This window comes from Carassius auratus, unplaced genomic scaffold (genome assembly GCF_003368295.1).
Source record: "Carassius auratus strain Wakin unplaced genomic scaffold, ASM336829v1 scaf_tig00032032, whole genome shotgun sequence".
Lineage (NCBI taxonomy): Eukaryota > Metazoa > Chordata > Actinopteri > Cypriniformes > Cyprinidae > Carassius > Carassius auratus.
Genome location: NW_020525969.1, coordinates 59790 through 83299, shown reverse-complemented (window position 1 = coordinate 83299; position 23510 = coordinate 59790). Strand labels below are relative to the sequence as shown.

General features: G+C 35.1%; 2 protein-coding genes and 1 pseudogene across 2 annotated transcripts; 2 read left to right on the top strand and 1 right to left on the bottom strand.

Moving 5' to 3' along the window:
* The first annotated feature begins 3369 nt into the window (after positions 1-3369).
* Positions 3370-12878, top strand: LOC113080786 (ATP-binding cassette sub-family D member 3-like; annotated as a pseudogene).
* A 1484-nt stretch (positions 12879-14362) lies between these two features.
* Positions 14363-19123, top strand: LOC113080787 (tartrate-resistant acid phosphatase type 5-like). The gene is made up of 6 exons (XM_026252842.1): positions 14363-14608; positions 14816-15006; positions 16069-16196; positions 16279-16470; positions 17837-17984; positions 18701-19123. The coding sequence occupies exons 1-6, from the start codon at positions 14536-14538 to the stop codon at positions 18956-18958; spliced, it is 990 nt and encodes a 329-aa protein (XP_026108627.1). The 5' UTR covers positions 14363-14535; the 3' UTR covers positions 18959-19123.
* Positions 19124-19513: 390 nt separating this feature from the next.
* Positions 19514-23337, bottom strand: LOC113080789 (tissue factor-like). Its single transcript, XM_026252843.1, has 6 exons — positions 23119-23337; positions 22915-23023; positions 21968-22161; positions 21698-21882; positions 20646-20814; positions 19514-20248 (listed from the first exon to the last, which is right to left on the bottom strand). Exons 1-6 carry the CDS (start codon positions 23195-23197, stop codon positions 20106-20108), a joined length of 879 nt encoding a protein of 292 aa, XP_026108628.1. The 5' UTR covers positions 23198-23337; the 3' UTR covers positions 19514-20105.
* Positions 23338-23510: the final 173 nt, after the last annotated feature.

Genomic DNA, 23510 nt, shown 5'->3' with positions numbered 1-23510 from the left:
CTTTTTCAAAAACAATATCTAAAGGATTTTCATGAGTGAATTTACTGCGGTGAATATTAAATTGAGCAAGAAGTAATAATAGGTTAGTCTAATAATAAAATATTAATTAATTTTTTTTTTTCCTTTTGTATATTAAAGAAGCCAAACAGTATGTCCTTGAAAAGCAGAGAGAAACCCTAGAGCACACTGCGACTGATAAAATTAGAGAATTAAATTCAAAATAGTTGTGTGTGTGGACAATCGCTATATGTAGGCCTATATCAGTTTCCTTAGGGTCACCACAAAAATAACAGCTTGTATCTATGTATCTATCCACACTTTAGCTGGGTACAGTGGCGCCCCCAGAAAATTTTAACAGGGGTGGCCAGATGATGCCACACTAAATTGTGGGGTGGCACATTAAAATAATAATAATAAAAAAAAAAATAAAGGTTTGCAATATAGACAAAAGGTGATATCTCTGTGATTGTGGGATTTTATCGATAATGATAATTAGACTATTTTGCTGAGTGTTATTGTGATGATGTCTTATTTCTAATTGTACTGACAGCTGACTCCTAATTTTTACCTTTACACCATTTCTTCTAAAAGTGTGTCTTTTAGGTCAAATACTTGTATTTGGGCTGTTACCAAGCAAATGCAATCAGTATCAACAAAACTTATCTTTGCAATGCAGAGAGCTGCATCTGAAGTGACATTTAGATGTTTTTATACACTGTTTAATGCAGCTCTGTGGAACATGGAATAATTTAACCTGCAGTTACAAATGGATAAATAATGTTTGATATTTTAGAGATAAAACATTGAAAACTTATGTTTGAAATTATTAAAAAAATGAAAAGGTACCTAAAATGTGAAATTAAAACCGCCAATAGGTGGCAACGAGTCACTGTTAATAATTGAGTCATTGCGATTGAACCGAATCATTTAAACGGTTGATTCATTCAGGAACGAAACACTTTAATGTTGCTCAAAGACGCAAAGCTGTGGCTGCAGCGGGTTCTGCACGTTTTTTTCCCCCACTTTTTAAACTTTTGTGAATTTACATTCTGCATTTAAATTAATAGTACCCACTGCAAATCATCCTAGGGGTTGCCAGAGTTAATAATAATAATAATAAAAAAAAAACAACACCAACAAAAAGTCTACTATGGGGTAAAAATAGAACTTTAATAAAAAATTAAAAAAGGAATTAAATAAAGGAATAATAACAAAACAGCACCCCTGCACAGAAGACTCTACCTCCTCCTGGCGACCAGGTGATGACGCTGACCCCAGACAGTGTGAGAAGATCCCTCAGGATAAAGCAAGCAAAGCTCCGGGTCCTGACAACATCCCTGGGTGTGTACTGAGAGACTGTGCAGCAGAACTCACTGATGTCTTCACAGACATTTTCAACATCTCACTGAGTCAGTCTGTTGTCCCCACATGCTTCAAAGCTACCACCATCATTCCAGTCCCGAAGAAGCCCTCTCCATCCTGCTCCAATGACTACCGTCCTGTTGCATTTACTCCTATTCTCATGAAAAACTTTGAACGGCTAGTCAAGCAACATATCAAGTCTGCCTTCCCATATCACTGGACCCCTTCCAGTTTGCATATTGGTCCAACTGCTTGAACGATGACACCATCGCCACTGCCCTACACTCAGTACTCACATGTTCACTTCAGTTCAGCATTCAACACAATTATAACTCAACAGCTCATTCACAAACTGGTCCAGCTGGGGCTCAACACTTCGCTGTGCAACTGGCTGTTGGACTTTCTGACTGGAAGAGCTCAGGCAGCCGCAGTATGGGACAGAAGTAACACATCCAGCACCATCACACTGAACACTGGGACCCCCCAAGGATGTGTGCTGAGCCCCATCCTCTTCACTCTGCTGACCCACAACTGCACACCATCACACAACTCCAAACTCTTCATTAAGTTTGTCTTAAAAGTGTCTCATTAGCAACAGAGACGAGACAAACTACAGGAGGTAGTGACAACAATCTCTCTATGAATGTGGAGAAGATGAAGCAAATTGGTGATTGTTGTGCACACTCAAATGTTCCTCTGACCATCAACGATGTGACTGTTGAGAGAGTGAGCAGCAACAAGTTCCTGGGTGTGCACATCACAGAGGACCTCTCCTGGACCGACAACACCGCAGCACTGGCCAAGAAATCACAGCAGCGTCTTAACTTCCTGAGCAAACTAAGGAGAGCTACAGCCCCTCCCCCCATTATGTACACCTTCTACAGAGGGACCATCGAGAGCATTCTTACAAGCTGCATCACTGTGTGGTATGGGGCCTGCAACGTGTTCCACTGCAAGTCACTTCAACGCATAGTGAGAGTAGCTGAGAAGATCATTGGTGTCTCTCTCCCCTCTCTCCAGGACCCGCAAAGCCTTTGAAAATCCTCATCCCACTACCCCATTAAACTACCTCTTCAGTCAGTTTAAATTAAAAACTGCTCTCTGAGCTTTTTGTCACTTTAATCAGACGGAATAAGCTCTTTTGCACTACAATCATTTTATCTGCACTGTTTGTTTACTTCACTGGTTTGCACTCTTTCTGCCTTGTGCCTTGTGCTGCTTTATTTTACTTTATTATTTATTTATTTATTTTATAATTATTTATTTTATTTTATTTATTCATTTTATTTTTACATTCTCTTATTTGTACACCTGTATTTTATATTTAATCTGTATTTTTATGCTCTACTTTTTGTGTTATATGTATGCACCAAGGGTCTGAGATTAATGCAACATCACCTTTCTTAATGTATCTGCTGTACATGTGGAAGGATTTACCATAAAGTAGACTTGACAAACACACACACACACACACACATATGTATATATATATATATATATATATATATATATATATATATATATATATATATATATATATATATATATATACACACACACACACACACACACACACACACACACACACACACACACACATATATATATATATATATATATATATATATAGCATTGCTGTATAGATGTATAAAAAAAATTCACCTTCATAATTCAAACTCTAGGGGGAACTATGGGGAAAGTTATGTTACGTTATGTTACATTATGTTTGTGAGGCAGTCTTGTAAAATGCATAAGAATCTTTCATTTTTGTATAATGAAATTGTTAATTGTTTTACTTTAGCACGGTTGATATGACTGAATTTTTCTCCCGTGTATTGTATTCAAACTGTGTATTTGTATGGTTGATCCCTAAGGGGTTAATAAACTGAGCAGGTCCACGATAATGGTGTGATGATGAGGTCATGAGTACGGCAGCCAGAGGGACGGAATTCTCTCTCTCTGTCTCTCTCTTTTTTTTCTCTCTCTCTCTCTCTCTCTCTCTCTCTCTCTCTCTCTCTCTCTCTCCACTGTTCTCCGGTCGTCTCAGTAGGAAACATGGCGGCCGTCAGTAAGTACTTGACAGCGAAGAACTCCGCTGTAGCTGGCGGTATCCTACTCGTTTTGTACTTCCTAAAGCAGAGGCGAAGATCCGCTGGACTGAACAGGTATGTGAAAACACACATAAAGTACTAATGCATGAAATCGGATCACACATAAAGTTAAGTGTCAGAGTGACCCCGGTTCAACTACAGCAAAATGAGTCCTGGCCAACATTGTGGCCATGTGTCAAAACCTAATGAGCGTGTAGAGTTTAGTGTACAGTAGGTAGGTACCTCACTAGGTTTTGAGACGAATCCTATATAATGAAATGGAGTCCTAGAAACCCACATGAGGCTTCTTGAATATTACTATGCTTGTTGCAGTCCCAACAGTGGACTCTTTCATAGAAGGACAGTGTTAGTTGAATAAATGTGGCCACAGTATGCATTCAAAAATGTTTTACTCAAGAATGATAGACAAGAATGAATCATCAATTTGAATGAATCAAATTTGCACCTTGAACTATGGCAATGGCAATTATTATGCAATACTTCACTGAATGTTATTGGATGTAACGTTACTGCAATAGTTAGTATTAATATAGATTTATTTCATCATCCTCAACAGGAAGAAGGGTTCTTCAAATGATCTGAACAATGAGGTAAGAGAAATGATCTCGGCATGAACTGATTAAAAACTGTATACACAGAGAATGCGGTGTGAGTTGCTTTCATGTAATGTCAATTTAATAAAGTAATACATAATTTGCATTCTTGACGATTTAGTTAAAGATCTGACTGTGACTATATTTCATGAGTTTCCTTTGACTTTCAACACTTCTTGTGTCTTACAACCTGCAGAAAGTTGTCAAGAAAGAGAAAGCTGCTGTGGACAAGCTCTTTTTTCATCCGGATCTCACGGATCATCAGGGTTATGGTGCCGAGATTCTTCTGCAAAGAGGTGAGAATTGGCTTCATTAATGTTCTTGCTGAACCAGCAAGTTTAGGTGAGGCATAAATTGAAGGTTTACCTTTTTTCAACAGCCAATCACCTTTACTTTGTCATAATCAAGAACATGATTTTGTACATGGTGTTGCCATTTATAGCACATTTTCTTGTGCATTTTTAATTCAACAATGCATTTAAACTTTCTATTTATCAAAGAAACGTCCACAAAAATATTAAGCAGCACAACTGTTTTCAACATTGATAATAATATTTGTTTAGCAGCAAGTCAGCATATTGGTATGATTTCTGTGACAGTGGAGACTGGAGTAATGATGTTTTGCCATCAGAGAAAAAAATAAATAAATTAAATTAAAAAAAAATTACAATAAATTTAATTAAACATTTTTAAATTAAATTTTTTTTTACAATAAATTTAATTAAATATTTTTTTTTATTAAAACATATTCAAAATTAAAACAGCTGTTTTAGATTGTAATATTTCACAATATATTTATATGTTCATACTACATTTTTGATCAAATAAATGCCGCCTTTGTGAGCATTAGAAACCACGTTCTAAAACATAAAAACTTATTGACTCCAAACTTATAGGATGATGTTTATCTGCTAAATAAAAGCGTTTCAGCTCATTATTGTTTTTCACATTATTTATTTAGATTTTTTTTTGTATGTCACAGACATGGTACCTGCTCCTGATTGCAGTAATGCTTGTGACTCGGACCTATTGCGACGTCTGGATGATTCAGAACGGCACTTTGATTGAAAGGTACCGTATGGATCTACATCTCAAACTATTACACTCTGCAAAGACACCAAGCACCCAGTTAAATATTGATTGAATGTGATTTGATTCTATTTTTGACATGTTAACAGTGGAATCATTAACAGAGATATCAAAGTATTCAAGAGGCACTTTTATTCCTACCTGACTGTCATTCCTGGGGTAATTTACTGTATCTTCATGTGCTGTGAAAACTAATGTATTGCTACATATATGTCATGTGTTTTACATCACTGAACCAGTCCATTGTGTTTCCTCACATGCTCACCTCTCAGATCTCCTCTAGGCTGCGGTTTAAATGCACGTTTGTGTTTAGTTAATGTGTGCTTCCTCACAAATCATTTGTATTAATTTTTCACATGAAGGACAGGCCAGCGGGATGAGTGTTTATTCACTTCTGTATTAACTCTGACCATGTTTGCATGTGTTTGTGTGCATGTTGTGGTTTGCAGTGCAATCATTGGTCGGTCAACTAAAGGTTTCAAGAAGTACTTAATCAACTTTATCACAGCCATGCCAGTTGTAAGTCTCTCCTTTTATCAAAGTTGGAACATGGAAGTAGATGTTAATAGTCAGAGGAGTTCTGAAATTGTTAAATGTCAAAACTATCAAATTAAAACTGCTTCCATATAACCACCTTAAGCAAATAACCAAACTAAATATATGCTTCCTGTTTACATAGAAACATCTCTGAGGCTAAGAGAGCAGCATGAAAAAATGTGAAGTTGTTGTTATGAAAACATATAGATTTGTAAATGGCTGCATCTCAATTTTTTAGATCGCCCTGGTGAACAACTTCCTGAAGTTGGGCCTGTATGAACTAAAGCTGTGCTTTCGCGTGAGACTTACCAAGCATCTCTACGATGAGTACCTTAAGTAAGGCCCATCACTGCCATCACATTATTCCAACTTAAATATTCTTCACAAAAAACAGTAAAATGCATTACAGTTATATTTGCTCACACCAGACTGGTTTGTTATAATGTGCTTAAATACAAATTGTTAAAATGGATGCATTGACATTAAAACTCTGATTAATGGCTGATATTTATATTAAAAATAATTTTGTGTAAAAAAAAAAGGCTTTAGGTATAACTACATTTAGAACAGCAAGTTATACTATAATAAAAATTTTAGCTGCTGAGCACTATGTACAAAGGTAATTTTAAAGAATATATATATATATATATATATATATATATATATATAAATAAATAAATAAATAAATAAAATAATGATAAAAAAAACTATTATCGGCCGATAACCGATATGGTATGAACCAGATTGTTCAACTGAGGTGATATTTTTTATTTTTTATTTCTGAGTGAGTAAAAAGTTAATTTGTTATGAGTCTAGTTACTAATGTCACTATCTTTGGGTTCACAGGGGATATACATACTACAAAATGGGAAACCTGGATAACCGCATTGCTAATGCAGATCAGCTGCTGACACAGGATGTGGAAAAGTTCTGTAACAGTGTGGTGGATCTTTACTCCAACCTCAGCAAGGTACGACACGCCTTCGTCCAAAATACCCATTTTACTTCCTTTGTATATTTCCCGGCATTTCCTAAGTTCTTCTTGCTTTTCCCCATCCAGCCCCTGTTGGATATCGGTTTATACATTTTCAAATTGACAACAGCAATTGGTGCCCAGGTGAGAGTGTAAGACATTGTGAAAATCTACTGTGAATCAATGCCATTGGACATTATTTTGAGGATCTTTTGCATTCTTTACACAGGGTCCTGCAACTATGATGGCCTACCTGGTGATCTCCGGCCTCTTCCTGACCCGTCTACGTAGACCTATCGGTAAGATGACAGTGAGCGAACAGAAGTACGAAGGAGAATACCGATACGTCAACTCTCGTCTCATCACAAACAGGTGACTTGTCTTACTTGTATCTGTTTTGGTACTATAATTTAGTTTTTCTCAAATTTTGATGCATACTCGAATGTCATTATTTCCTTCCCAGTGAAGAGATCGCGTTCTACAATGGAAACGTAAGGGAGAAACAGACAATTCATTCAACCTTCAGGAAACTGGTGAGTATGTGACTGCACAAATCTGTGAGTGTTTATTATCAAAAGGGTTGCATCAGTATTTACTGAAAAATTACCGATAAGCCAATAATTATTTCGCTGATAAATGGCCGATATTAAAACGTATACTATATAACCTAAATAATAATAAAACTGGACTAAAACTATTCATTTTGGAATTGCAAGTAAATTTAGGCATTACAACATTATAATGTACATTATGACAAATTAATGTTTACTTTAATTATATTTAACAGTGTTATTCAATTATTAGTGTGTTTTTTAAATTAATTTTGTGGCTAATCTAAAAACTTATTAAAAGTAGATGAAATTAAAAGGAATTAAAAATAAAAATACATGTGCATATACAATTAAATATCCAATGCTCTAATATCGGCCAGTAATCTATAACCTTATAGGTTTGCATCTTGATTTCCGAGTTTGTTTGCAGGTCGATCATCTGCACAAATTCATCTTCTTCCGTTTCACCATGGGAATGGTGGATAGCGTTATTGCCAAGTGTAAGAGGACGTTTCATTATCTTCCCTAAAATGCATGATCATGGGCAGTAAAAGATGACTAAATTGTTCTGTCTTGCTTTAGATTTCGCTACCGTTGTTGGGTATTTAGTTGTCAGTCGTCCTTTCCTTGATTTATCTCATCCTCGACATCTGACCAGCTCACACGCTGAACTGCTGGAGGTAAAACTTCACTCCCGAATGATAATACGATTATTCCTAGCTAGTGGCCCTCAATTGTTTTTACAAAGCATTTAAGTCTTGACATGTTCTTCTGCAGGACTACTACCAGAGCGGCCGTATGCTGCTGCGTATGTCACAGGCGTTGGGCAGAATCGTGCTTGCAGGCAGAGAAATGACACGACTGTCAGGGTAAAAGTTCACACATCCTTATCACATCACACCATGGTTACTTACCATTTAATTAGAACTATGCTATAAAATGACTTGTTTTTTCCCTTTAGCTTCACCACTCGCATCACTGAGCTCATGAAGGTCCTGAAAGAGCTGAATTCTGGGAAATACGAACGCACCATGGTGTCTCAGTCAGAGAAGGGTGAGCTTCAGAGATTCTTGAAGTCCGAAACAAACTTCAAAGAGCTATGTAATTGGTTTTAATAGATTTTTATGAACAGATGGTTCAGAAAAGCTCACACTGATACCTGGAAGTGGAAGAATCATCAATGTAGACAATATCATCAAGTAAGAGCAGTTTCCTTCAGTCCTTTATCTCAGATTGAGTGCTTCACTGTAGGGCTGCACGATAAATCGCATGCAATATTTAATGTGCATCTTGTCAGTAAAGCTGGTTCTGTAATCAGCTTTAAATCTCTATCATGTGTGTGCTTTCACATGGAGCAGCATTTACTACACATAGCTGTTATTCACTGACAAGCTTTGCAAAACCATAATCATATCATGTGCATTTTTTGCGCAGCTTGTCAGTGTATAACAACTCTGTGTAGTAAATGCTGCTCATATGCACGGACATGATAGAGATTTAAAGCTTTACTGACCAGATGCGCATTAAATATTGCATGCAATTTATCGTGCAGCCCTACTTCACTGTTAGGAGACATAAATATGCTAAGTTTAATTTCTCCTCAGGTTCGATCACACGCCCCTGGCTACACCTAATGGAGACATTCTGATCAGAGATCTGTGTTTTGAGGTGTGTTTCACATTATTTCCATAAATCGATTGTCAGTCCACTGATAATAAATGTAATAGAAATTCTTAATGTCTTAAAATTTTGGCCCTTATGTCTTGTGCCTTTTCAGTTTTGTTTTTTTTTCCCGCTCATTTTACATATCAACTGTTTCTCAGAATTGCGACTTTTCACGCAGTTGTGACTTTTATTTTTCCCTCTTGGAACTTTGTTTGTCAAAGTGTGATTTAATTTCTCACGTCTTTTTCTGATAAGTGTGACTTTGTTTCTTTTATTCTTTGTTTAATTTGTTTTTCATTATTGCAATTTCTCTTATTAAATATATTAAATATCTCACATTAACAATTTTTATATCCCACGTTTTCAACTTTTTCAAAATTGCAGCTTTATATCCTGCAATTGTGACCTTGTTTTTCATTATTGCAACTTTATTTCTCATATTGTAATTTTTTTTCTTTTAATATTTCTCTTTTGCAACTTTTTCTCACAATTGTATCAAATTATTTTTTCGCAATTGTGACTATTTTATGGAAGCCCATAGAAGGAAATTGTGACTTTTTAACTCACAGATTTGACTTTTTTCAGTTGCGTGTTAAGTCATAATTGTCAGTCCAAATTGCGAAGAAAAAAGTTGTTCGCAAGATATTAAAATACATGGAATAAAATACGCAATTGCATGGAATAATAAAAAAATGGTGAGAGAAAAGTTTTTTTTTTTTTTTATCCGTGCCGGAAAAGGCTTGCATAGTATTTTTAATGATTATGACTTTAGATATTGAAATTGCAACTTTATTGCGTTTTATAATTAGACTTTATTTCACAATAACCTTGTTTACTTTTTAGTCAGGGATGGAAATGGGCTTCCATTTCTGTTAGAATAATGTTAATGTGTGTGCGCTCATCTTATCTGTGTATTGCTCTTCAAAGGTGAAATCCGGAGCCAATGTTTTGGTGTGTGGTCCCAACGGATGCGGAAAGAGTTCACTTTTCCGGGTTCTTGGAGAGGTGAGCACATCTGAGCTACTCAGACTGAAATTCTGCTCTCATTCTTAGTTCTTTGTGAAAATTCTTCCATTTTATCTGCTAAATCCGATCGTGGGTCTTCGGTCTCTCTCTAGTTGTGGCCTCTTTTTGGTGGGAGTTTGACGAAACCAGAGAGGGGGAAGCTCTTCTACGTCCCTCAGGTGAAACTTTAACCAGATTAACCCACTTTACCCATCTGAATAGTCCACAACAGCTGAATAACTGCCTTTTTTGTCTGTTTTCAGAGGCCTTACATGACCATCGGCTCATTGAGGGATCAGGTGATCTACCCAGACACCCATGAGGACCAAAGGAAGAAAGGCATTTCTGACCAGGTACTATAAACTAGTTTTTTAAATCTGAAATGTTCTAAAAAGCCTTTAACATGTGTAGATCTACCTATATTTATTTCATAGTAATCAATCAATCAATTTTTCTTTTTGTGCAGGTGCTGAAGGAATACCTGGATAATGTCCAGTTAGGACACATTTTGGAGAGAGAGGGGTCATGGGACATTGTTCAGGACTGGATGGATGTGCTCAGTGGAGGAGAGAAGCAGAGAATGGCGGTAAACAGACATTTTTAACAACTGCAAACAAAGTCCCATACTTGTACAGTAATGCAAAATGACTTCCAGTAAATGGAGGGGCAGTTCTCATGGGACAAGCAGAAGTCACTGGCACTGATAAGGGCTACATTGTTGTCTCGTTAACATCCTGTTTTTGAACCACTTCACCACAATTTGTGTTAAAACACAGATCTTTCACAATTTAATTTGTCATTTGTTTTCAGTAGTTTTATAGTTTTTATAAGACATTAAAACAGTCAAGTGGGAGGGGTCAGAGTTTTTCTATCATGTATAAAGAGTTCTTTGGATCTACAATAATTCCAGTAATGCTGAAATGACATTAACTCTTCCTAACTTGATAAAAAAAACAAGTATTGTTTCATAAAACCCTAATATCATCCATTTTATTTTGTCCTTGCCAACCTCAGTGAGTGACACTGCATTTTATAAGGTCACTCGGTTTCCAATGCGTATCCCTGGCCTCACTGAAATCTGATTGGTCCAAAATATCGGTCCTCAATCCATGTACACTACCATTAAATAGTTAATGGTCAGTAAGAATGTTTAAACTTTAAAGTCTCTTCTTCTCACAACGGCTGCATTTGTTTGATCAAAACAGTAATATTTTAAAATATTAAGTATTTAAAATCACACCTGTGCTATTTTAATAGATGTTAAAGTGCAGGAATTATATTCCAGCATCATTACTCCAGTCTTCAGCGTCGCATGAATCATTCTAATATGCTAATTTGCTGCTAAAGAAACATTTATCATTATTATTATTCTTGTATTAAAAATGTCGCTTCATAATATCAGGATTCTTTGTAAAAAAAAATACACATTAAAAATAAAAAGAAAAGCATTTATTTGATACGGAAATCAACATTATACTCACTATTTATACAATTTCAACATTATACTCACTATTTATACAATTTTAAGAATTGTTGCTGAATGAATAATAGATTTAATACAATTCTAAAACTGAATCTTGAATTGTAGTGTATATTAAACATCAAGCACAGACCAATTCAGATATTATAGGGGAAAAAAATCACTCAAATCCCACATGGATTTCCACTAAACTGCAAGCTGCATGTTATTTTCAATATTATGCAAATTAGATTTGTATGCTTATAAATGAGAATTCAGAGATGTGTTGTTGTTTTTTTCTGTAGATGGCCAGGCTGTTCTACCACAAGCCTCAGTTTGCCATCCTGGACGAGTGCACCAGTGCTGTGAGCGTAGATGTGGAGGACTACATCTACAGTCACTGCAGAAAGGTGCGCATTTCTCTATCCTAAAGAGACTTTCCCTTCACATTGCAGTGTATTTTGCTGGAATTCCCCTTCATGTGTGGTTTATTCTTCTTGTTCCTCAGGTTGGCATCACCCTGTTCACAGTCTCTCACAGAAAGTCCTTGTGGAAGCATCATGAGGTGAGATCATTGCTGCTTCCCGTCATCAATATCTACCGACATGAACCGTATACTTAATCACAAAGTGTCCTTTCTTCTCTCCAGTACTACCTCCATATGGACGGCAGAGGAAACTATGAATTCAAACTCATCACCCCTGAAACTGTGGAGTTCGGCTCTTAGAGGAAAAACAACAGCTCTATACTATCATTGGCCCTAGTGAGGGGCCCTAACTGTTCACTTCTTAAAGGGACAGTACACCCAGAAATTACAGTTCTGTCATAATTTACTCTTTCTTCTCTTGAAACCAAAATAAGGTAGCTGTTGACGTTTTTGGGTGGCCTTTCCCTTTAAGGAGTCACCTGCCAACCTAATCTAGGAGTTTGATTTTAATAGCCATAACCTTTTTTTTGGATGAAACTGTGTTTAGAGATTTATTAACACTACTTTTGTCCTCAGTGATTGTATATAATTTTGTAATTTAAGCAGTCCAATTTATAGGACATCCGTTAATCACGCGTGAGAGCGTATACCAAGGAAATACGTCTTGTGTCAGTGCACTGATTTGTTTAATAAATGAAATTTGTCTGTATAGGCCGAGCTGAACTGAGCATTAGATACCCGATAATGATCTAATATTGCCTTTTTCTCATCAGCTAAGCCTGTCTTTAAGCTACTAAGTGACCTTCCGTGCTCATTGCAGCATGTTTGGGTGGTCTGGATGTGTGCAAATTGTTTTTTGGTGCACTTTACCTGGTGTGGTGTTTTGGAAAACCAGGAAGCCTTGTGCAACCGTTACGCATCTAATCAATGAGAAGTTGCCTGTGCACTTGTTTACTTCAGCACTGTTGGCATTTCTTGATGTGGAAGGAATCAGGAACGGTTGTCGTGTGTAAGAGCTGTAAGAGACATTGTTGTAGCACTTCACACATTGAGCAAATGAACCACTTTGCTGTATGTTTTCATTAAAAAAGGAGATATTAATACTATGAAGTCTGTTAGTGGTCTTTTTTATCTTGAAGAAATGGTTAGAGATTGTGTTGATGATTTCAGGAGAGAGTGAATTCAGTTGGACTGGTTTACTGCACATTATGGTTACTTTAGGGAATCTTTGAATGTTGAACTTTAACACACTTCAAATGTGAGCGAAAGGTCATTTTAGATTAGACACTGCTTTGACCTTTCACCCTCCACATGACAATGTATTTTATATTTTTTCAGTCACCTGTTCTTGGCCAAAGGTGGTAAAAGACAAACTCAGATGTCCTATTGGTCAAACGAATGACTGAGAAATGCAATTTGATATTTAGGATTGACCTGATCCACTCTACTGTGTTTCAAACTACAGTCCATCCCTTTTTATTGTTTTAAAAGTCTTTGTCCTTAACAAACACTATGACATTACCATGCAAACATTATTGCACATGTAGACTACCAGTCCTAAGTGTGGAATATTTCATATTTTCAAGTCTCTAATGCTCAGTTAAAACAGTAACATTGTGTAAACTTAGTTTTCTGTTTAAATATATTTTAATGTCATGACAAAGGTACATTTCGAGCATCATTACTCCAGTCTTCAGTATCACATGATCCTTCAGAAATCATAATTTTGTCCTGAAGTGTATATAGTAATTCTTTAGTGCTGTGATATATATATATATATATATATATATATATATATATATATATATATATATATATATATATATATATATATGAACGTAGTATTAATATCTGAAACCATCACTGCACACTGACACTGCATTTGTTTTGTACTGTAGTTAATCATTTATGAGATCTGCTGGAGAGCTTCTGCTGTAAACTCTTAACTAGATCCGTTTAAACCACAAATCCGCTTGATAAGGGTTGGTATTTTACCAATGCGACTGCAAATAGTGGTGTAACTGAAGATTTACCATGGCTGTCATAACACACTGAAAAATACTAGAAAATATATTAGAAATATATATATGTGTGTGTGTGTGTGTGTGTGTGTGTGTGTGTGTGTGTGTAAAATATTGCACATTATTTCTAGTTTAATTTAAATTATTATTAAAATAATACAGAACAAAAGAAAATCTTATGTTTGTAACTGGTAAGCTTATTCAAATTATAATATAATTAAACTGTATAAAATATTCTACTAAACAAGAACTACTTTATTTTTGCTGTTGTTATCTTTTGCTTTTTTTACTTTGTTAGCAGCTAATATTAAAAATAAAATATTAGATATAGATGATAGATAGATAGATGTGAGAAAAAAATGTATTTAATAATTAAAATCATTATTTTTATGAACATATTTGCTTGCTGACCATGTTATTAATATATATATATATATATATATATATATATTTACAGTAACAACTAATATAATAGTAGTAATGGTTGTTGTTGCATTTCTAAGTTCTTTTTTTTCTGATAGCTGATAATAACATTCACTTGTTTACTTTATAAACCGGTGAACGTTGGTCATCATGTGCTTCATTCTTTCATGTTGTACTCAATACAGGAAGCTTGTCATAAACCACATGCAGTTTCCCTTTAGGTGCAGAACTGTGTGTTAAGCTGTTTGTGGCTTGTCAGTGTCTGTGTGACTCTCAAAGCTCTCATACACTGGGACTGTTTGCAGGATCGGATCATGATATGGCGCGGTTGGTCTTCCTTCTTATCTCCTGCCTTCAGACGTTCTACACAACATGTCAGGCGAATGAACAAGGTAGAGTATATTTGATGTATTTTCTTTATGATCTGTATTATTATAGTCTTTAAGGAAGTGTAAACATATCTGGCCACATGACTATAGTGCAGACAAACCGGTTCAGTAAGAATTTTTCATGTGATCAAGTGTGACATGAGTTCACTTTGAGTCTGTGGAATATGCCTTGATATAAACTCTTTATCTACGTGTTTGGTTTCTCCTCAGCTTTTCTGAAGTTTGTTGGTATTGGAGACTGGGGTGGACTTCCTATATACCCCTACTACACACCACATGAGTTTGACACGGCCAATGAACTGGGCAGAATCGCTGAGAGCTCAGGGCTGGACTTTGTCCTCAGTCTTGGAGATCATTTCTACTTCAGCGGGGTCAGAGACGTAGATGACACCCGCTTTAAGGTGAACGCCAGGTTTAGTCAGTTGTATGATTCACCTCTGAAATTTCTGTCTTAAGTGCTTGTGAAATTTGCATACACCTTTTGAGGGATCTCTCATGCAAGATGTTGGGTTTTCTCAGGTTAATGTTTACACTGGCATTACAGCATCGAAGTTTGATGACCAGGACCAGACATGTTAAAGAGCAGATGTAATGGTGTGTAGGGTACTTCAGCTCTTCTTCACACTCTCTGCTAACCTGATATAGTCAGTGTCACAGATGAATTGGTCCCTCTAGTGGCAGAAGAGCAGAATACAGTCAAGCTTATATTCTCCGGACCTACAAGCTTACATTATTATATATAAAATAAAATAAAATAAAATAAAAGGACCAGGGTACTTTATTTTATGGTATTTTTATATGGTTTACCTGTTGCATTTAGTAAACACAAGTAAAACCACGGATGGATCCTCATCACCATATTTAGATCAATGTAACTATGAAAATTGTTATTAAAAGTCGAAACAAATAAAATAAAATAAAATAAAATAAAATTAAATTAAATTAAAGTAAAAATATTATATTTTACGGTATTCTATATGGTTTACCTCTTGCATTTAGTATTTAGATAGATAAATAAATAAATAAAAATAAATACCAAAAGGTGGTACTATGCTACACTGAGTGTCCAGATGGTAATATTATAGTGCTTTGACATATTTTATACCATGATAATATCTTATGCATTTACATCCCTTACAAAAAGTACTGTGACGTATCATTTAGCAATACCATGGCGCTTTCGTTTATACCATGGTATTATAATTCAAGTATAATGGTATTTACAAGGTATTACATAGTATTTACAAATGAATGCAAAAAAATAAATAAAAATTGTGCCACAGTTACCATAGTAAAGTAAACCATGGCCAGTTTTAAGTAAAATAACTTAAAAATATAATTACTTACTTAAAAAGTATTATTATTATTTACTGTATATAATATTATAGTTTTTAAATCACATAAATTACATAATTGTAATATTAGTAGTAGTAATAATAAAGAATAGAATTCTTCTTTTTCAGTCCACCTTTGAGAGTGTGTTCTCTCACCCTGCGCTGATGGCCGTGCCGTGGTACCTGGTAGCAGGAAATCACGATCACCGTGGAAACATATCAGCACAGATCGCCTACTCAAACAGATCTGAAAGATGGTGAGTGAGGTCAAAGGTCAGGCTCTATGTGTTCAAGAAGGTGAACATGGGCATTCAGTGTGCTGGTGTTAATGTGTGGCAGGATCTACCCAGACCTCTACTATCAGCTGAGCTTCAAGATCCCCCACAGCAACACTTCCATCACGGTCCTGATGATTGATACGGTGGTTCTGTGTGGGAACACCTATGACGGGCTTGACCCTGTAGGTCCGGAGAGCTACGCTGCTGCCAAACAACATCTGAAATGGATCGAGGAGAAACTTCAAAACACCAAGTGAGTTATTAGAACAACAGTAGCTACATGAGAGCCAAATACAAGCAGTCTGGCCCTAATAGAAGAACAAACAACATTGAAATCCAGTGATAATCACAGGATGTGTTTTCCTTTTACTGGGCAAACATTACAGGAATTTTAAGGCTTGTTTTTAAAGGCCTTTCACTTATTCTCTCTCACTTCTTCACTGTCTCAGATCCAAGTCAATCACATCCTCCTAAATCCCAGATATGAGTTGGAAAACACTCCCGGCATTCCATAATAAAAATAGACCCAGCTCTTAAAGAGATAGTTCACTCAAAAATGAAATCGGTTACCCTTTTGTCATTGCAGTTGTAAATGCAGCTTTGTTTTCTGAGCAGCAACGAAGAAGAAATGTTTCAAATATAATGATACATTCATTTCTAAGGTGTCTTAATTGTTCAACATGATCAAAACTTTGCTTAAAAAAATGGCCTTATGTCGTCTGATTGATACGTTACGCTTTTTTCGAAAGTAAAAGGCCTTTTAGAATAACTTTCAGGTTTCTTCTTGACGTGAAATCTTAGAAAGTAAGTCTTTTTAAATCTTAAAAAGTAAATGTAAGAACAACTTATGTATTGCTATTAATATTTCAGTATTAACACACTTACTGGACTGAAGCAATTTAGGTTTACTTGATTATCCATATGTCATGTTTTTGAAAAATCATGCTAAAATGTGAGTATCAGATATGATACATCAGCCTTTATGAATATTTGATCAAAAAATGATTTAAATATCATCTTATTAGGACATTCTACTGAAAGATATTGTGTTGGACCTGATATTTATGTGTATTTTATGTAAATGATGTGCTTATGGTTATAAAGATCTCACTGATTTACATTACAAGCTATCAGAATTTCTCTCTCTACCTACTTTTGGTCTATATATATATATATATATATATATATATATATACAATATATATATATATTTATACACTATATGAGTCCTACAAGAACCTGGTGTGTCAGATATGATACAAAACAAAAACACTATTTAAAACACTACTCATTCATATTTCAGACAGGGTTAAAAAATATTCATGCAACAATTTAAGTTAGAAGTTACAAGGCAATTCTTTTTGCCCAGTTTTATGACTTCAGCACTATGGACATAAGGTGATGCGCTTGAGAGTTTTGTGTTTAAAATACAAACCGTTAACAGGCAGATGAAACTGAACTCAAACAACACATGGCCTCACATGTGCAGGGGAAATTACAGTAAAAATACCACTGAGAAGAATAGCAGCAACTCTCACAGCTGTTTTCCACAACAGAAGTGAAACAAAGTTTATGTTCATCAAATGCGTTTAGTAATAAATGCATCTGTTAATCCTCAGGTCAGATTTTGTCATTGTGGCCGGTCATTATCCAGTGTGGTCCATTGGGCATCACGGTCCGACCAAGTGTTTGATATCAGAACTCAGACCTCTTCTGAAGAAGTACCACGTCTCCTTATATCTGAGTGGTCATGACCACAGTCTACAGGTCGGTATCTTCAACATCACATCATCACGTAATAGAAAATCTAAATAGTACTATAACTTTTCAATAAAACATTCTATTAAAGGTTCACCCCCAAAAATGAACATTTTCTGAAAATGTACTCACCCTTAGGCCATCCTAGATGTATATGAGTTTGTTCGTTAATTTGGAGCAATTTACATAATTTGCTCAGCAATGGATCCTCTGCAGTGAATGGGTGCCGTCAGAATGAGAATCCAAACAGCTGATAAAAACATCACAATAATTAACAAGTAATCCACATGACTCTAGTACATCAATGTCTTGTGAAGTGAAACTGTCGAAACTTTTGCTTTCTGCTAAAATACGAGTCCTCTAATCATAATACTGTATTGCTTTCTCCAGAAATTATAGATTAGTTTCTTATAAAAATGCAGTTTTTAATTTCACAAGATATTAAATGATGTGATATAATCGTATGGATTACTTGTGGATTATGCCGTTTTTATCAGCTGTTTGGACTCTCATTATGACGGCACCCATTCACTGCAGAGGATCCATTTGTGAGCAAGTGATGCAATGCTTAAATTTCTCCAAATCTTTTCTGAATGAAAACAAATGTTAAAAAACAAAACAAATCAAACTCATCTACATATAGGAAGGCTTGAGGGTGCACACATTTGATCTATACATTTTGGGGGGATTATTACTTGTTTTTTAAATGTTTTCTATTTCATCAGTTTATCAGAGAAGACGATGGAAGTTCATATGTTGTCAGCGGAACTGGAATCAATGCGGACATTTTCACCGACCACAAAAACAGCTTCCCGTCTTCTTGGCAGCTGTTCTCCAACGCAATTAATCAGACGACAGGAGCGTTTGTGTACTTTGAGGTCAGCACTAGTGAGATGTTGATAAATTACATCCAGGAAGACGGGAAGTGTGTGTTCCAGACATCCGTCCCAAAACGCAACGTTCAACATTTGACGTCATTATAACATTTGCCCCAGTCTACTCTCAGTGAACACAAAAGTTCACTCTAATTGCACCAACAATTTTTTTATTGTATATTTTGATGTACATTTTAATTTAGATTTACCTGTCTGTTTAGCTTGGTGTGTACAAAATAAAACATTTTTTATTGTTGATTATTGGAAAATACAGTGCACTGGTCTTGGACTTTGTATAGACAGATATTTTTTTATAAAATATATTTTATTTAAGTTGCAAATGTGAGTTTGCAGTCAGATGGGATGTGAATCAAAATAAAAAGGATCTAATATATATATATATATATATATATATATAATATATATATATATATATATATATATATATATATATATATATATATATATATATATATATATATATATATATTCTTTAGAAATGAGGCTTGCACTTAAAATATTTGATGGGTGAAGTTACATTTAATGGAATAATTCCTCTAATTTACATTTGAGGGCGCAGTTGAGCCATTTATTTAATTGATAGACATCTAAATGAGTTTGATGAAGCAATATGAAACATAACATAAAATATAACGACACATGTGCATTTTTGTATATATAACAGTTTTATTTAAAAAATAAAATAAAATCCCACCTCAGTACCATTCCTACTGTTTTCACAGGTTTGTAGAATAATGATAAAGTTGATCAAAATGACAACAATAAACCAGATTTAACATTATTTTATGATTGCTGGTTACCCACGTACATGTAAACCTAAAATAAAATGTTTTGCTGTCACAAAAATACTTTACAAACAAATATAGTCTACCACATTAATAGCTAAAAAAATAAATTAGTGTTCTTTCATTTCATAAAATGTGCTCTGATTTTGATTCTCCCAAGTGCGCACAATAAAAACCCATTATAAACCATACAGTATTTCCGTTTGTTAGAAAGTAGAAGAAATAAGGCAGTGCTTATAAAATATAAAATATTTTACACTTCAGTGCCAGACTAAAGAACCCACCACCAGACAGCATAAAGGTCTTGTCTTGCTAAATAATATGTCTAACATATCTACAGTTTGAGGTTTCACAGAAACACAATTCTCCCATTGTTTTCTAATAGAACGGGACGCCATCCTCCCTAAGGGAGTCCAGTTGAGATCTACCAAACAGAGCATCCTCACTCCTCACACACCTTTCAGGGGTGATCCCTCTTTTCCTTTGTTTATTTCTCTCTGTCTTCGTCTGTAGCACGTCACGATGAAAATGATTGTTGTTACTGCCAAAATGATAATGAATATGGCTCCGAAGATGACACCCACACCATACTCTGCAAAAACATTACATCATCGTCATTAAAGTCAAGACTTGGTTCGATGAGCTTGTGATGGACACCGCAGGAATTTTGCAGCTCTATTGGTCCCTAGACGCTGTGATGATTAATTTACAATCCACCCAACGGACACATTTCTTAGCAATTATGAGTGCTATCGGTTGGATTAAATGTCTCTGTGAAGCACACATTCATAGAGTCCATAGAAATCTGTGATGTGATACTTTATCAGCTCTTTGACACTTCATACAGGGATGTGTTACAGCCAGAGTCCAGATCAGGGGAGAGTGTCTATTTTTGGAAAATGATTCACTCTAACGTTTGCATTTCCTGAGATTGTTGTGTTGAAAATCCCTGACAGACCATGTTTTAGTGTAAAAAGTGAAAGCATTACCTGCAAAGACAGATGTGTTTTCTTCTGGTGAGCACTGGATGTTGCTGACTTCCCCGTGTTGTTTGTCTAGAGCGCGGAAGGGTAAGAAAGCCTGAACGTTAAAACAGTAACTCTCTCCTCGGTCCAAATCTGTCAGCTCAATGGTGCTGTCTTTACTGATCTTCTCTCTCTGAAGAGGCAAAGACATAAAATATGTTTAATATATAAAGTTTGCAATAATAACGATTTTTAAAAATGTTCTAATGTCGCTTATTCTCAGCAGGGTTGCATTTATTTATGCATTTATTAACAGTAATATTGTGAAATAGTATGATAATTTAAAATAAAAGTTTTCTATTTTAATTTATTTTAAAATATAATTTATTCCTGTGATACCAAGCTATATTACGCCTGTGTTCAGTGTCACTTGATCCTTCGGAAATGATTTTAATATGCTAATTTACTAATTAAGATTATTATTAAAGATGAATGTTGTGATGGCTTTTTTATGGAAACAAAAATTTATTTTCTCCAGAATTCTTTGATTAATAGATATTCAAAATAGCAGCATATTAATCAGCATTTAAATAATGTAATTATAAATATTTTGTAACATTATAACTGTCTTCACAGTCAGTTTTGAACAATATATTGCATCCTTGATAAATAAAAGTGTAAATTTATTTTTTAAATCTTTATGAAATCTTCTGAATAGAACTTTTGAGATATTTTTGTAAATGTCATTTCTTTTGTGCACTACATAATAAATCTAGGTGAATAAAAATATTTTTTTAAATTGTCATATTTTTAGAAAGACATATAATTACTCTTCAAGTTAAAAAATATATATTTTTAAAGAAAAACAGTAATACATTGAATTAAACACATTTAAAAAGATTTTTTTTTTCATACCTCAGTAATCTTTTTTTTTTTTTTGAAAAGTTGTTTTATACTAGAAGTCGGGATAGCACTAGACTTTAAAAAGTAGTGAAAGAGTTGAGAAAAGTCTGTTTACTGCTTATAAAAAAAGATTTGACAAATGAAAGATAGCACACTTTACAGTCAACACTAACCTTTCCTGTGCTCTTGGCTTTTCTGTAGGCAACCTTATACTGCAGGTTGTCTCCGAAAACATCCCGAATATTCAGTCTCTTTTTATCCTCATTAAAGAGAGCTGTGGGGATGTCCATTACGAGCAGCGTTATCTTCCTTTTGTCGCTGCTTACTTCTATTGTAAACTCTGGCTTGCCAATGGCAGCTGAAAGAGAATCAAAACAGAAGACCTTTACAATGGTTCAATATCTTTTTGTCATTAAATAAAGGTGGTTGTAAAAGATACTGACTGTCATAGTAAGGGGAGAATTTCTCCGAGCTGACATGAGGGAACTCAACCATATCTGAGGAGACGCCCCGCATGGGTTCAGACAGGACGTCAGCGCTGTAAGAGGCATTCAGGTCTTTTAACCTTTCTGTCAGGTCGCATTCAGTTTCCATCATCTTGACACAGTGCTGCATCCGTTCTCTGTCCTGGCCGAGTCTACAGTCATTTTACACAGACATTAAGATAGTAAAGGAAACATTTGGAAATAATAAATGATATTAGATGAGAAAAAAGTGACAGGTTGGTGCCCTGCTGTAACAAGTCCTGGGGGTGGAGTGCAAGAGTTGCCAAATCTGCCTCATGTGAGAGATTAATACAGAGCTTATCGTTCATAAAGGTTCTTATGCTTTAAATATTAATAAAAGAATATCTAAACCCACTAACATTTAAATCAAATCAAGTTAAATTGACTGCAGAGATAAATGCAATGCACTTTTAATTCATTTACTGAGGAAAATTGATTGAGTAGAAATTAACAGAAAAGTTTAAAACAATAGAAACAAAATACATAATACACTTTTATGATCTTTTATCAGTTTATTGCCCTTTTCAGATTACACAGTGAGAAACCTTTTGATATAATCAACGAATTAAGACTTGATTGGTCAGAATCAATATGATCTAAGTAATATTAGTCTTTTCGCTATTGTTTGACACTAAAACGTTGAAGCTCATAGTGTACGTTTTACTTTATATAAACCTGCAAGAAGAAACTGTAACAGATCTAGACCCTTCGCTATTATGGAAAATACCTTTTAAAGTGTTTTTTAATTGAGCCCGGAAAGGGTGTGGTTCCTAAACAAATTATTTTCATAACTCTGATGCTGCATTCAAGACAGTGAATGTAAAATATACAACCTTACTACTGTGCTATATATTAATAATAACAAAAAAAAAATGACGACTTACTTTGAAAATTCGACAGTGTAGGAATAATTGGTTGGTTTTGGGCTCCATGTTAATATGGATTTAAAATTGACAGAGGACCAGGATACGTTTTGTGCTTTTGGAAAGATTTCTACGAAACAGAAAAGCAAATGAATCAATACATTATTAGAACGATAGAAATGAATAACACGCATTCAGTCATCTCGACACAGGTACGCGACTCACCTGAGGCGCAAGAGCTCGTGAAAAATAAAACCAGTACCAATTCAAGCCGGCTATATTTCATTTGCCTGTTACTTTCCATACTGTCCCCAGGCGAAAATATTAATCCAATTTCAGTACGAAGACCAAGAAAAAAATTCGGTACGAAGACCAAGTAAAACTCCTTTTACCAGGCAGGATAAAAATGACGGTGAAAACTCGTCGCAGGTGGTTTTTGAAGCACCCTCCTTGTGTGTGTGAGTTCAGAAAACCCACCCAGATTCCAGCGACCCTCAGGAAGCCCCGCCCTCCAGGACAAGTGAGTCTGTCTCTGTCTATGCACACACAAATATACTAACACAGTTGATTACATAAACGACTAAAGAACTTTAGTGATTAAAGAATGCAAGTTAAAA

Excerpts from the sequence above, each read along its gene's own strand:
- LOC113080787 (XM_026252842.1), top strand. The coding sequence starts at position 14,536 with ATGGCGCGGTTGGTCTTCCTTCTTATCTCCTGCCTTCAGACGTTCTAC. Across the intron at positions 14,609-14,815 it reads ATGTCAGGCGAATGAACAAG|CTTTTCTGAAGTTTGTTGGT; the intron begins GTAGAGTATATT and ends GTTTCTCCTCAG. Across the intron at positions 16,197-16,278 it reads TCAAACAGATCTGAAAGATG|GATCTACCCAGACCTCTACT; the intron begins GTGAGTGAGGTC and ends AATGTGTGGCAG.
- LOC113080789 (XM_026252843.1), bottom strand. The coding sequence starts at position 23,197 with ATGGAAAGTAACAGGCAAATGAAATATAGCCGGCTTGAATTGGTACTG. Across the intron at positions 22,162-22,914 it reads TACACTGTCGAATTTTCAAA|ACTCGGCCAGGACAGAGAAC; the intron begins GTAAGTCGTCAT and ends AAATGACTGTAG. Across the intron at positions 20,249-20,645 it reads AAACACATCTGTCTTTGCAG|AGTATGGTGTGGGTGTCATC; the intron begins GTAATGCTTTCA and ends ATGTTTTTGCAG.